Source organism: Schistocerca cancellata, chromosome 2 (assembly GCF_023864275.1).
Source record: "Schistocerca cancellata isolate TAMUIC-IGC-003103 chromosome 2, iqSchCanc2.1, whole genome shotgun sequence".
Taxonomy (NCBI): Eukaryota; Metazoa; Arthropoda; class Insecta; order Orthoptera; family Acrididae; genus Schistocerca; species Schistocerca cancellata.
In genome coordinates this window covers 936,052,009-936,067,380 of record NC_064627.1, presented here as the reverse complement: position 1 = coordinate 936,067,380, position 15,372 = coordinate 936,052,009, and the positions used below count along the sequence as shown (strand labels likewise).

At 39.1% G+C, this 15,372-nt stretch overlaps 1 protein-coding gene across 1 annotated transcript in view; it reads left to right on the top strand.

Annotated features, from left to right (window-relative positions):
* LOC126162905 (transmembrane protein 18) overlaps window positions 1-4,625 on the top strand; it is a 29,462-nt gene extending 24,837 nt beyond the window's left edge. The window contains exons 4-5 of the mRNA XM_049919717.1: window positions 1,112-1,205; window positions 3,858-4,625. Of these exons, the coding sequence (XP_049775674.1) occupies window positions 1,112-1,205; window positions 3,858-3,980 (217 nt within the window). The 3' untranslated portion in view covers window positions 3,981-4,625. The remainder of the gene's footprint in view (window positions 1-1,111; window positions 1,206-3,857) is intronic.
* Window positions 4,626-15,372: the final 10,747 nt, after the last annotated feature.

The following is a 15,372-nucleotide window of genomic DNA, read 5'->3' as shown; positions in this document are numbered from 1 at the left end:
TACAGTGGTACACTGAACTATCTTTGCCACTGACGGAGTCATGATCTGTGGCAAAACCCATATTCCACCTTGCGAGAATGCCCCTTGCTCGAGACACTGCCCAATACCATTCCTTTTGTACGTGCCTACAATTATAGACATGGCTGTGTAAAGAAGATATTCAGTAATTTTGGGACTGGACACTACCAACAATTAAAAATGCAGCTTCAGAGTCTCCTACAAAAAAATCACTTAGCCTACTGAAAATTTACAAAAGGGATAGCACAGAGAATTGCAGCTTCAAAAAAGCAGGACTCCAGTACTTTGTCGTTGGCAAACATTGTTGTGGCTATATAGGCTGCGAGAGAAGTCACTTATGCCAGGCACGAATGATAATGATGCTGATGAGTTACGACGGTGGGGAAACTCTAACTGATGACACTGTCACTGAGGGGGATGGGGATGATGCCCAGTTTGACTTACCACATGGACCAAAGGGGTCAAAGTGTTAACTTTTTTGTGTGATTCTCTGTTCTGTTAAATGTTTCTTCTTTCATTTTTAAAATATACGTTTACTAGTAGGAAGTGACCATTATATTAGGAGAGGGTGATGTCTTGCAGTTGTGAAATGTAGACAGAAGCACAGATCATGAAAATATACGTTTTTATGTTATTTTTGTGTAACTATCAGAAATCAGCATCCCATTGGGGGGGGGGGGGGTTGCTGGGTCTGGATGTTAATCTTTGACCATTAGGGACACTTAAGTGTCATAGGATGCAAGTGGAAAGATCTACAGAGCAAAAACTGCTAAAATTGTGCAGTTTTTTGGATCTCTGCAAATTATCACAAGGTTCTCGAGATCAAAAACTCAATTCTACACTACAGACCACCTACATACAACATATTAAAAGTTCATAAAATTCAGACCTTTTATAAGGTGAAGTGTGTCTGCTGACTAGATGTGGTCAAACTAGGAGTTATCTTTGCCTCAGTATTTAAAAATTAAATTATCAAAAAAGTAGTTATGAAACTGATTTAGGACTTAAAATTCACTACTGTTTATGTAAGGCTGTGGGCCTTATACAGTCTTTGATAATGTGGGGAATAAGAAATTTCTCTCTTTATTTTCAGCTTATTTTCAAGACAACAGTATTTTGACAGTCAGGGAATGTTCATCTCACTGGTATTTTCAGTACCAATTCTTCTAAACTGCATGATAATGGTGGTAAGTACAATTGACATATGTAACAGTCTGTCATTACTTAAAAACCAGTAAGTGTTCCATACATTGTGGCATATATGACTCACTTATGTCCCTTAACTGATATAAATAATCGTTATTGCTTAGTTATTATAGTTTAATTCATATTCAGTAGCATAAATGTACAAAAGGTACTCACCTAACAATCACTGAAAGAATATTGGTTGAAGTGGGGTCAGTCAGAACTGTAGTATTTGATTAAGTGTGAACTTTTACAGTCAATAACCAGAAACTCAAAAAAACTATTTATCACATATTTCTTCAGTTACAGCTTGTGGGCTGTGAGGTCATGGTCAGTGTATAAAAACTATTTCCCATGAAACAGTAATTTGTCACAAATGGAAAGAAATGTGCTGAGGAACATCAACACAGATATCATCATCATTTTCCTTACCACTGACAAAGGTAATACCACTGTTGGAGTCAAGAGTAAAAGATTACCGCAAGATGATGGCTCTTTTGGATCCAGCTACTTATAGAAAGCTTTGGTAAGATCTACAACCAAAGTTCTGAGAATTTCCGATCAGTTAATAATGGCATCTCCTTTTTCTTTGGGCAGTATGAAACAAACCTGCAAGGCAGAAGTGTATCTGCTTAGACTGTATGGCTTACAAAAGTACAGAAGTCAGATAGAGCTAGCCCCATTGCTACAACCTTGTGTTGGTAGAACTGACAGATATATTGAAAACTCAGTGCATATAACTAAAAAACTGAAAGGTAGGAATATGAGCCCGAGTTATATTTCTGTCAGCTTTGATATTGTGTCCTTATTTATGATGATTTCTGTGAACAAAGCTATTTCATACATAACGGATATTTTTCTGACCAATATGATAGCTTTATTTAGACATTCCTTCAGGGAAGTTCTTGTCCTACGTAGGCCATTTTTAGTTTTGAAATAAACACTTTATTTCATGATTTTTCACTGTTAGCTAATTTTGCCCTTTCAGCATTGTCAAGCTACATAACACAGATGTAAATTCTGTCTGTAAAATAATAAAATGCAACCCTTATGCAGGTCTTTGTCATTGTGCCAGTGTCAGCCACACTGATTCTGTTGGTTCACTTTTAAAACTGCACATGATGAGGCCATTGTCTAAGAATGAAATTAACAAGATTACATCATAAAATTGTTGGCCAAGTATGGTTTGATACAGTCTTTAAACCTATCAAGGCAAGAAAAGAACACTTAAGAATGGCAAAAGATGTATGGTGTCCAGACACTTCGGGTATATAAAATTCCATATAGTTCTGAGTGCAAATTAACACTGAAAGAAGTAAAAGAAGTGGTAACACCCAATTAGTCGAACACAAAACAAACTGCCACCTGGAACAAACTGACGTATCGGCCGTAACAAAATAATACTTTATTATGAGAAAGAAAGTTGCTACTCACCTTATAGTGGAGGTGCTGAGTCGCAGATAGGCACTACAAAACGACTCTTACAATTAAAGCTTTCAGCCATTAAGGCCTTTGTCAACAATAGACAACAGACACAAACACGCTCACGCAAATGCAACTCTCACACACGACTGCAGACTCAGGCAACTGAAACCACAACACCAGTGCATGATGGGAATGGCGACTGGATGGGGGTGAGGGGGAGCCTGGGGTGGGGAGCAGGAGGGATAGTATGGTGGGGGTGGTGGACAGTGAAGAGCTGCAGGTTAGACAGATGGCAGGGGAGGGGGGTGGGGGAAATAGTGGAAAAGGAGAGAAACAAAAAGACTGGGTTTGGTGGTGGAATGACAGATTATCTCCTTTTCCGCTACTTCCCCTCCCCACACCAGCCCTGCCATCTGTCTAACCTGCAGCACTCCACTGTCCGCCACCCTCACTATACTATCCCTCCCCCTCCCCTCCCCAGCCTCCTTACCCCCACCCAGTCGCCACTTCCATCAAGCACTGGTGATGCTGCTGCTTGTGCAGTGTCGTTTCAGTTGCCTGAGATTGCAGGTGTGTGTGTGTGTGTGTGTGTGTGTGTGTGTGTGTGTGTGGTCATTGACAAAGGCCTTAATGGCCGAAAGCTTTAATTGTGAGAGTCCTTTCGTTGTGCCCATCTGCGATTCAGCATCTGTGCTGTATGGTGAGTAGAAACTATCCTTTCACAATATGAAATTTAGAGAGCCTAACTTTTAACAGAGACAACACGTGTGTGTGTGTGTGTGTGTGTGTGTGTGTGTGTGAAGTATAGAGGGGCCATAGAGATTAACTACTGGCAGTATGATAATCACACATTTAGCATCACGTGACAAATGGTGGTGCCCTCTATGCATCCCTATAAATTTAGTGCCCCTCAAGCCCTTGGTGCAGTTGCCATTTTACATCTAAAGATTTCTCCTACAGTTGGAGACCAAAGTCAGGGTATAAATTTATATATTGACTATGGCCTCTCATCCCAGAAATCTTAACTGAAGTAAACACTAGCCATGAAATCTGTGCTCTATTATTATCCTGATACATTTGTCGTTAATGATGCCACAGTAGCTATTTAAAAATTTAAAAGAATCATCTTACCCTTTTTGTATGTATAATTTATAATGTTTTTCTCTACTGCCTGCTCAGAAGATTCACAGAAAACTGCATCTCTGTTATAAAAATAATTATGCTTACAGGCACACTGGTTGTACCAATCTAGCCAGTTGATGACAAAACTAAAAACTGCGCAGCTGCGGAGAGAGATTCGAGCTTCAAAGGAACAAAGGAATGGGGCACACAAAGCTCTGAAGGAAGACTGAGCCCGTCCCTATTACTAAGTACATTTTAAAGCATGAACTAGTCACAGAGTCCTATATAAATGTTACATACTGAATGACTGGTTATTGTAACTAATGTGGCATAACTTGTGGTGAACTCTCTTTGGAGGTTGCAGTGTGAATGGTACCATATCATTGTACTTAATATCATTGATTTCTTACTGGTTAATGTACAGTCTAATAACCTTGAATTGCTGAGAAATTGATAATGATTCCCTGTAGATTTTAATTTGGCTTGAAATTTCTGAAACATCTCAAGTCAGCAGTTAGCTAGATTCACCATTAAGCTAGCTGTGATACTGCATGGTGCCTGAAAAAAGTATGAGACATAGGTGTGGTAAGAGTTACTTATATTACATCACATTTTATATAATGCTTCTCAGCACTTCATGTGACACACAACCGGTGTACATACTCTGAGGCTTCCATTAGAAGTACAAAGTCTGATATGTACAGCTGTACAGGTTGTTTTGATAGTATTTGTGCTTAACATAATTTTGTGTTTAGATAAAGATGAGGACTTGAGGCTGCAATAACTGAACTGTGAATGGATGTGTGTTGTAACAGAGGTCTGTTTCATAACTCAGAGATGAATGAATTAATTAATTATAACTACCTTCAGAAATAGTGTGCATTTTTTTTTTTTGATTATAACAAGTAAACCATCCAAGCTCCCTCCTACAGTTTTACCTGTCCCAGGTCCTTCTTGTCCAAGAGATTTGTACAGTGAATTGTGTGGTGGTGATGTTTATATTAGTTCTGGCAAAATCTGTGATGTAGATCCTAGATAACTGATATGTTGTAAATTCCAAGGAGATAGAATGACTGGCTAGATGGAATTCCACTTTTTAAGATAGAAAAAAGTATAATGAGTCTCCTCTTGCCTTCGTAACAGGTGGGTCCATCTCATCTTAGAGTCTGAGTGAACTTCCCTCCTTTGCAACTTACCCGATTTCCTCCCTGGAAAAGGAATTAACTGTTGTGAAAGTTAGAACTGTTCTTTTTTTCTTCTTTTGTATGTGTGTATTGGCAGTACTTGGAAGTTTACCTCTTGAAGGTAAGTTCTGGTTAGTCATACTGCCATTTTGTAATTTTAGTTTTTGCAATTGGGTTTTCCTTTTGATGCAAGTAACTGATATGTTGTACATTAAAGTTAAAATATAAATTAGCTACAATGTGGAGGAGAAAGGAGTTACATAATATCCACATTTGATAAGCAGGGCAATTGAAAAAGAAAGAACAGATTTCAAATGTTTATTACAGTCAAACTATAAAAAATAGTAACACATTGTGCATGTCATTGGATAGAGGAAGATTCAAAGTTTTGACACAGCAGCACTGTTGTTCGTTTGTAGCAACATTTTGTGTGTTTGAATTTGTTCGAAATCTATCAATTGTTTGAGTGCATTGCGCATTCTGCAATTCATTCAGCAAGAAGCTGCCTGTGTACACACCGATTTATGACTGGCATAACATATTCTTATAAACTGGTTGTGTATGCAAAGGAAAAAGCTCTGGTTGGCCATGCACATGTGATGAAAATGTTGAGCGTATCTGACAAGCATTCACATGGTGTCCTCAGAAGTCCACAAGACTTCCTCAAACAACGATGTGGCCTGTTCTGAAACGACACCTGCCTATGAAGCCTTACAAGTTGCAGCTAGTGCAGCAGTTGTATCCCAATGACCATAACAGAAGGTACGAATTTTGCATTTCAGTTCTCCAGGGTATGCCAGAGAACACTTTTTCCAAATGACTCATCTTTTCGGATAATGGACACTTCATCTATCGGGTAAAGTAAACTGCTATAACATAAGAATTTGGAGGCTCACAAAATTCTGGGTCGCTGTCAAATATGAAAGAGACCACAGAAATTGATGAGTTTTGTGCTGTTTCTGTTCACAAAGTTTATGGACCTTTCATTTTTGCAGAGGAAACTGTGACAGGAATGTCATACCTGGACATGATGGAAAATTTGTTGTTTCCTTAACTTCCTAAAGATTCCAGTGATTTCATTTTTAGGCATGACAGTGCCCTGCCCCAGTTTCACCTTGAAGTGCAACATTATCGTAACAATACCTTCCTGCAATGTCAGATTGGAAGAGTTGGACAGCAAGTTCTTGTTCATTGCATTTGGCCTCTCAGATTACAAGACCGGATACCTTGCAATCTTGTTTTGTGGGGATACATAAAAGATAATCTTTGGCTTACCTAAGGCAGCTAGTTGTTAAAGATCTGTGGAATCAAAATGTTGATCCTGTTGATTCAGTAAACAGTGACCTGTTGATTTGTGTATGGAATGAAGTGGACTACCATTTCAATGTTTCTCGAGCAACATATTGTGCTCGTGTTGAGTGTATGGTAGAGTGTGTGTATGACGTAAAACTTTGAACCTTCCTCTATCCATGATATGCGCAATAAGTTTCTGTCGTAGTTTGTCTGTAATGAACCATCGAAATCTTTTCTTTCTTTTTGAATCACCCTGTATAATGCTTCTGGAATTACGGTTTTATTATGTTGTCATTCTTGAACCTCTTTCTTAATCACAGCAACATCCATGGTAACGTGTTGTTTTTCATGCATATAAATAGGCTTTAGGCAGAAGGATGTAAGTGACTTGTGCCCCACATCCCTCACACCTTCTCGTCAATCAGTTTGCTGATATGGACAGAAACAAGAACACGTACATATAACTGTATGTGTGAATGTATACAGCACGTGTGAACTTTATAGCACAATGTGGTTCACATGTTATTGTTGTATTTACTGTTTTTGCAACCCAGCAAATTCCAGGCAGCCACTGGGACATGTGATATCATTATTATGCCAGATGGCTATTCAGTGTGGTTCAAGACTTGCTAGGTTACTGAGAACATTTGCTGTACAGCAGTTTTACTTAAGTATTCTTCAGTATTTTAAGTGCATTGAAAGTGATCAGATTTAATGAAGTTATTTGAAAAATGGTCTCCATTTGCAGAAACAGTGCTGACATTTCAGAATAGGCAAAGTCAGTTCCAGAGGTTGTATTTTATGGCTAATGTTTCTGTTGCCCATGTGGGATCAGCATGTCCTTGAATTTATCTTCTGGGAACTTACATTCTGAACCCAGTCCATGTTAATATGAATTGTCTTAATATGCTTGGACATAGATTTATTTCTGTACTATATTTAAGTTCAGTTCCACAATAAGATGAGACCTTATCTTCCGTTCTGACAACAAACAGCTACATATTGAAACAAGGATTTGCACTAAGAGGAACAATTTAATGAATGCAGTAGATGCTCAGAGTATATCTTTGCCTTCCTACACAATGAAAAAATTAAAAATTAAGCTCAATAATCAAATGAAGGAAAGAAATATTAAGTTTTGAGGGAAAACTAGAGATAATAATGAACAGTAAAACAGTAAAAATTGAAGGTAATATATAGGGTGAATCACCTAAAACTTGCAACGCAGATATTGTGGAAATGGAAAGTTATATTAATGTGGTTTTCACAGAATGGCTTGGTAATCAGAGACTCAAATTGTTAGCCAATCAACAGATTAGAATATTACTTAGAAAGTTAATTTTTTGTGCAAACATGTACGTTTTTAAATGTAACTATGCCTATTGGCATTAAGAGACTAAAAGTAGGATAAATTAAAATGTCAATGGTGTTTTCTGCAGGATTCTAGTGCGAGGCATTTACGAGATGTCGTATTTTGAAAAGTTCCCACATCAACACTTACACAGTACATACTAAAGAACAACACAAGAGTATACATTAGTTATGTGGATTATGATCAGTAAAGAGACAATTGACCATCACATATTGTGTTCAAAATGACTACCAGCAGCAGAAATACTTGCTTCCAGTTGGGCCTGGAATGATTTCTGCAAACATGCTAGCATTTCAGTGGAGATTTCCAAGCAGGCTACAGTAATACATAGTTGCATATCATCAGGTGTAGTTTGGTATGTCATTGTAGACAGCATCTTTCAGCTTTCCCCGCAGAAAAAGTCTACAGGCATCAAAACCAGGGTATGGGCCAACCAAGGTACAGGTCCTCTGTGTCTAATACAGAGATCTGAAAACATTCCAAGAAGACAGGCTGTGTAGTGCTTTGTGTGGGCTGAACAGCCATCATGTTAGTACCATAGGTTCCTCCTGGAGGAACATCTTCTAGCATCCATGGAAGATGATCTGTTAGGAAGCTGCGAAACTTGTACACATTCAGTGTTCCGTCTATGAAAAACTGGCCTTTGAGCTGATGGTTCACTATCCCACACCACACATTTACACTCCACAGACACTGAAGTTCCACCTGATGAAGCCAACAGATATTGTCAGCAGACCAATAGTGCATGTTTCGGCAGTTTACCTGACCATGATTGGTAAATGTAGCTTCATCACTAAACAAGAAACATGATACATCTAAATGCCATGTACAGAAGTTAACACGATTCTCGTAATCATTTCCATGCAGTTCTTGACAGGGAGATGTGATATAGATGCAACCTATGTCGATAGTGAATGTGTCGAATACTTGGGTGACTCATGCCCCTTCCTCGTACAATTGTGTCACTTCTTTCCTTCTGTTACATTGTCTAGATGTTACAGTACCACTTTCGCGTAAGTGTTTGAAGAGGATGATAAATAATTGCCAAGATGCTTAGATGTTACACTGCCATTTTCACATAATTGGTTGAAGAGGTTGATAAATAATTGCCAAGGTGATTGACATCTGTTAGGACATCTTTCCACATACACCCTACAAGAACGAACTGCATTCTTTGTATACTCTCCATACAACATAAGCATTGGTAAATCTCATAGTCCACTCATGACCTACTGTTTGTACTGTCAGACACTAATTGACCAGCAAGTTGCAGTGCACCCAAAGAACACAGAATCACATTATAAGGAAACATAATGACATCATACGTAGCAACCACACAGGTTGGGTGGCACAAACAAGTGTCAATGTGGGGAAATTTTCAAAATATGATATCTTGTAAACGACTTGCACTAAACTCCTGCAACAAACATCACTTACATTCTAACCTACGCTACTTTAATTTGTTAATGTCAATATACATTGTCCCATTTAAAAATTCGTGTTTTTGCACAAAAATAAACTTTTTAAGTATTATTAGAATCAGTTTACTGGCTAAAAATATGAGCCTCTGACTACCAACCCATTCTATGAAACCACACATCGATAGCACTTTCCATTTCCACAATATCTGCAGTGCAAGTGTTAGGTGATTCACCCTGTATGCTTCTGGTAGTGGAAAACAAGGGCAAGAGGAGCAAAGCAAGGAATTGAATTAATGTAGATCTAAGTGCCAAGAACAATTTATGGACACTGAATGGGAAGTAATTTTTTGAGAATTTGGGAGTGTGCAATTCACAGACTCAGATGAAAAAGGGTGTATCATGGAGACACCTTAGGCAAGTGAAGGATAAACGTTTAGGTATCACAGATAGAATGAAAATTGCTACGTGGAATGTAAGAAGCATTGTTAACTAAGAAACAAGAGCTAGACCATAAAAAAAAGAGAGAATTTATCACATCAGCTGTGATGTGTATCAAATTGATATACAGGGTGACTTCCCTGACAGTCCATGTGCATCAAATTGATACTTATTCCAGGCCATTATGTGTAATTCATATACACATCTACATTGAATTCAGATGAATGTACCTGATGTCTCTCCTATGGGTTGTCAGTTGCATTTTCTGTGGTGTTTTGGTAGATATTTCCAATTTCCTTTTAGCAACTTGTAGCTGGTGTCAGCCCAAACAAATCATGCTCACACCTGAAAAAAGCTTTGGCCTTGTACATAACCTTGGATAATTTAGGTCTGGCAACCAGTGTGTTAATATAAGTATATGAAACCAAATGGTTTGCTAACGAGTGTGAAGGTGATCTCTATGGAGCAAAATTTGGCACTAAAATTTTAATCAGATGTCATTTAAACTTTCAGTTTCCTTTTGTAAAATTTTGGAAGAACTTGTACCCTTATGTCTGAAGAAGGAAAAAGATATTATTTTCTATTTTGTATTTATCATTAGCATATATCTAGAGTGTTATTGACCTACTCAGTTTATCTAAATTGTACCAGAACTGTCTTTAATAGTGTTCACAGTGGAATTTGTTCTCAATGGGATGTAACAGTTAATAACAAATTTTGACTGTTTTGTTTTCATATTGTTTCAACTATGGTGGGTTTTCATATTTATTATCTGCATATGCATTCTACGTCAGACACACCCAGAAACATCTACATCACTACATTGTGGTTCACACTTAAATGTCTGGCAGAGGTTTATGGAACTACTTTTACACAATTTCTCGGCCGTAAATAGCACATGGAAAAAATGAACACCTAAATCAGACTATACAAGCTCTGATTTCTCGTATTATGTTATGATGGTCATTTCTCCCTATAGAGATGGGAGTCAGTGAAGTATTTTTGCATTCGGAGGAGACAGTTTGTGATCAAAAGTTCATGAACAGATCTCGCCACAGCAAAAAATGCCTTTGTTTTAATGATTGGCCCAACAACTCGCATATTATATATCTACATCTATACTTTGCAAACTACCATGAGGTGCATGGCACAGGATGAATCCTGTTGTACCTGTTATTAGGGTTTCTTCCCATTTCATTTACCATATGGAGCGAGAGAAGAATGACTGTTTGAATGTCATTGTGCATGCAGTATTTATTCTAATCTTATCCTCATGACTCTTTGTGAGTAACCGGGGGGGGGATTGTAGTATATTCCTAGAGTCATCATTTAAAGGTGGTCTTGAAACTTTGTTAGTAGACTTTCTCAGGATAGTTTATGTCTATCTTCAAGAGTTTTCCAGTTCAGTTTCTTCAGCATCTCTGTGACACTCCCACGGATCAAACAACTCTGTGTCCATTTGTGCTGCCTTTCTCTATTCAATAATCTATGTTAATCCTATTTGTACAAGTCCCACAGACATGAACAATATTCTAGAACCGGTCGCACAAGTGGTTTGTAAGCAATCTTCTTTGTAGACTGATTGCTCTTCCCCAGTATTCTACCAATAAATTAAAGTCTACCACCTGCTTTATCCACAACTGAGTCTGTATTCCATTTCATATCCCTACAAAGTGCTACACCCAGGTATTTTTATGAGTGGGCCGATTCCAACAGTGACTCACTGATACTGTAGGCATAGGACACATTTTTTTCATTTTGTGAAGTGCACCATTTTACATTTATGAACATTTAATGCAATTTGCCAATCACTGGACCACTTTGAAATCTTATGAAGATCTGACTGAATATTTATAAAGTTTCTTTCAGACAATACTTCATCATAGATAAAGGCATCATCCACAAAAAGTATTGTCTGTGAGGTCATTGATATGACATGAACAGCAAGGGTCGCAACACACTTCCCTAGGGTGCTGAGGTTACTTCTACATTTGACAATTACTCTCCATCCTATATAACATGCTGTGTCTTCCCTACCAAATAGTCCTCAGTCCAGTCACAAATTTCTCTTGATACCCCATACATTAGTACATTTGACAATAAGTTTTGTTGTGGTACTGAGTCAAATGCTTTTCAGAAAACAAGAACTACTGTTCCATTAAGTTTCGGGTGTGCAGCCGCAATAAATCTCCTTCTTCTAATATTTCAGCTGTATAACGTTCAGCCATCTTCAGAGTGAGCCGCAAGACTGCCGCTCCAGTGCTCGCTTCGTCCCTTTATACTGTTGTACCGCGCGAGTGCGCATGTAGCCACAAATGCAAATGCGCCAGAGACGTTGGTCAGCGGCAGAGACGTGCATAATGCGTGATATATCATTGTGAGCTGCACTGTGACAACGTCTTTGCGAGTTTATTACAGCAAGTGCCGGATTCCATGATTTATCAAGATTGAAACCACTATCTCTATTAATTAAATTCATCGTCAAGCAAATTTCAATTGCCTCCTTCACTATCGAGTCCCAAAAGGATGATGTAGTTGCCAAAATTTTGATGTTATCATACAACATACTGTGACCATTATCAATACAGTGCTCTGCCACTCTGCCACTGCCGACTTGTTTGGTTGTAAAAGTCGTGTGTACCTCCGGTGTTCTGTACATCTTTCTTGGACAGTACGAGTTGTTTGTCCGATGTAAGAAAGGCCACATTCACATGGAATTTTGTAAACTCCAGATTTTCGGAGCAGCAAATCATCTTTGACGGAGCCCACGAGTGCAGCTGTCTTGGGTGGAGGACAAAAAATCACTTTTACTTTGTGTCTGCCGAGAATGCGTCCTATTTTTGATGAGAGGCTACCCACATATGGCAGGAAGGCCTTCGATTTAAAGGTTTCTTCATCTTCTTCTGCTTTCTTTGTGGCCTCTTTCGGTTTCATTTTCAGTGCCCTCTGTATTTGTTGTGGAGAGTACCCATTATTTTCAAACACTCTTTGTAAGTGGGAAAGTTCATCTTCTGGAGCGGCAGTCTTGCGGCTCACTCTGAAGATGGCTGAATGTTATACAGCCGAAATATTAGAAGAAGAAGGAGATTTCTTGTGGCTGCACACCCGAAACTTAATGGAACAGTCTTTGCGCCGCCAAAACCTGAAGATTCACATCAAGAACTACTGTATCTACCTAACTGCCTTGATCCAAAGTTTTCAGTTTGTCGTGTTAGGAAAGTGCAAGTTGGGTTTCACATGATCGATGTTTTCAGAATCCATGTTGGTTGGAATGGAGGAGGTCTTTCTGTTCAAGATATCTCATTATGTTTGAGCTCAGAATATGTTATAAGATTCTACAACAAATCGATGTTGAGGATATTGGACAATAGTTTTGTGGATCACTTCTACTACTGTTCTTGTGGACATGGGTGACCTGTGCTCCTTTCCAACAACTGGGCATGATTTTTTGTGTGATGAGACTACAATAGATTATATCTAAAAGAGTGGCTAACTCAGCCGCAAATTCAGTATAGAATCTGATCAGAATTCCATTGGGCCCTGGAGCCTGTGTTCAATTTGAACATTTTCAGCTGTTTCTTGACACTACTGACACTACTACTTATTTCATTCATCTTTTCAGTGGTACGAGGGTTAACTTGGGGCAATTCTCCTGCATTTTCCTTTGTAAAGAAACATTTGAAAATGGAATTAAGCATTTCAGCTTTTGCTTTGCTACTCTCAGTTTCAGCTCTTGTCTCATTTGCTAGGGACTGGACACTAACTTTGGTGCCACGGACAGCCTTCACATACAACCAGAATTTATTTGGGTTTTATGAAATATCATTTGACAATATTCTTCTATGGTAATCATTGTAGGCTTCATGCATTGCTCTCTTGACAGTCAAACATATTTCATTCAGCTTCTTTCTGTCTATAGTCTTACACTTTGTTGTACATCTATTATGTAGTAATCTCAATTTCTTTACTGTGACTGTATACCATGGAGGTTCCCCCCCCCCCCCCTATTTTGAACTGTTCTACTAGGTATGTACACTATGTGATTAAAAGTATCCAGACACCCCCAACAACATACGTTTTTCATATTAGGTGCATTGTGCTGCCACTTACTGCCAGGTGTTCCATATCAGTGACCTCAGTAGTCTTTTAGACATAGTGAGAGAGCAGAATGGGGGTGCTCCATGGAACTCACAAACTTCGAACATGGTCAGGCGATTGGAAGTCACTTATGTCATATGTCTGTATGCGAGATTTGCACATTCCTAAACATTCCTAGGTCTACATTTTCCAATATGATAGTGAAGTGAAAACATGAAGGGATACGTACAGCACCAAACCGTACAAGCTGACCTCGTCTGTTGACTGACAAAGACTGCCGACAGTTGAAGAGGGTCATAATGTGTAATAGGCACACATGTATCCAGACCATCACAAAGGAATTCCAAACTGCATCAGGATCCACTGCAAGCACTATGACAGGTGAGAGGTGAGAAAACTTGATTTCATGGTCAAGCGGTTGCTCATAAGCCACACATCATGCCAGTAAATGCCAAACGATGCCTCACTTGGTGTAAGGAGTGTAAAAATTGCACAATTGAACAGTGGAAAAATATTGTGTGGAGTGATGAATCAAGGTACACAATGTGGCGATCCGATGGCAGGGTGTGGGTATGGTGAATGCCCAGTTAACGTCATCTGCCAGTGTGTGCAGAGCCAACAGTAAAATTTGGAGGCGTTGGTGTTATGGTGTAATCGTGTTTTTCATGAAGGGGGCTTGCACCCCTTGTTGTTTTGCATGGCACTATCACAGCACAGGCCTACTTTGCACCTTATTGCTTCCCACTGTTGAAGAGCAATTCAGGGATGGCGATTGTATCTTTCAACACGATTGAGCACCTGTTTATAATGCACGGCCTGTGGTGGAATGGTTACGTGACAATAACATCCCTGTAATGGACTGGCCTGCACAGAATCCTGACCTGAATTCCATAGAACACCTTTGGGATGTTTCGGAACGCTGACTTCGTGCCAGGCCTCACCGACCAACATCAATACCTCTCCTCAGTGCAGCACTCCATGAATAATGGGCTGTCTTTCCCAAGAGCCCTTCCAGCAATTCATTGAACGTATGCCTGAGAGAGTGGAAGCTGTCATCAAAGCTAAGGGTGAACAAACACCATATTGAATTCCAGCATTACAAATGGAGGGTGTCACAAACTTGTAAGTCATTTTCAGCCAGGTGTCCGGATACTTTTGATCACATAGTGTACCTATCCCATGCACAGTCAACTTTTCTTTGAAACTTGAGCCATAGTTCCTTTGCATGCTCGTGCCCTGTGTTGAAAGTTTCAAGTTCCTCATCGAGGTATGACACTACTGATTTTTTATCTAGTTTACTGAACATAAATATCTTCCTACTTGTAGTTGTGTTTTTGTACTTTGGTAATCACTTGCCACAACTGTGTCATAGTCACTGATACCAGTTTCGATGAGGACATTCTCAAAGAGTTAAGATCTGTTTGTTGCAGTTAGATCGAATATTTTTTCATCTTGAGTGTGGTTCCTAACTATCTGTTCTAGATAGTTATGAAAAGGAAAGTTGCTACTCACCAAATAGCATAGATGCTGAGTCGCAGATAGGCACAACAAAAAGACTGTCACAAAGCTTTCGGTCATTAAGGCCTTCGTCAACAATAGACGACACACACACACACACACACACACACACACACACAAATGCAACTTACACACACTAATTCCACCTCATCCAGTCACATCTGCTTTCCCCCTGCAGTACCTTCTCTCCATCCGCAAAATTCTCCTGCTGTGCAATCCCAAATTCCTGGAACCCATAACACACACTGAAGCTCTTACCCTGCAGGAACTTGAGTAACATGCACAATGCCACCTCAAA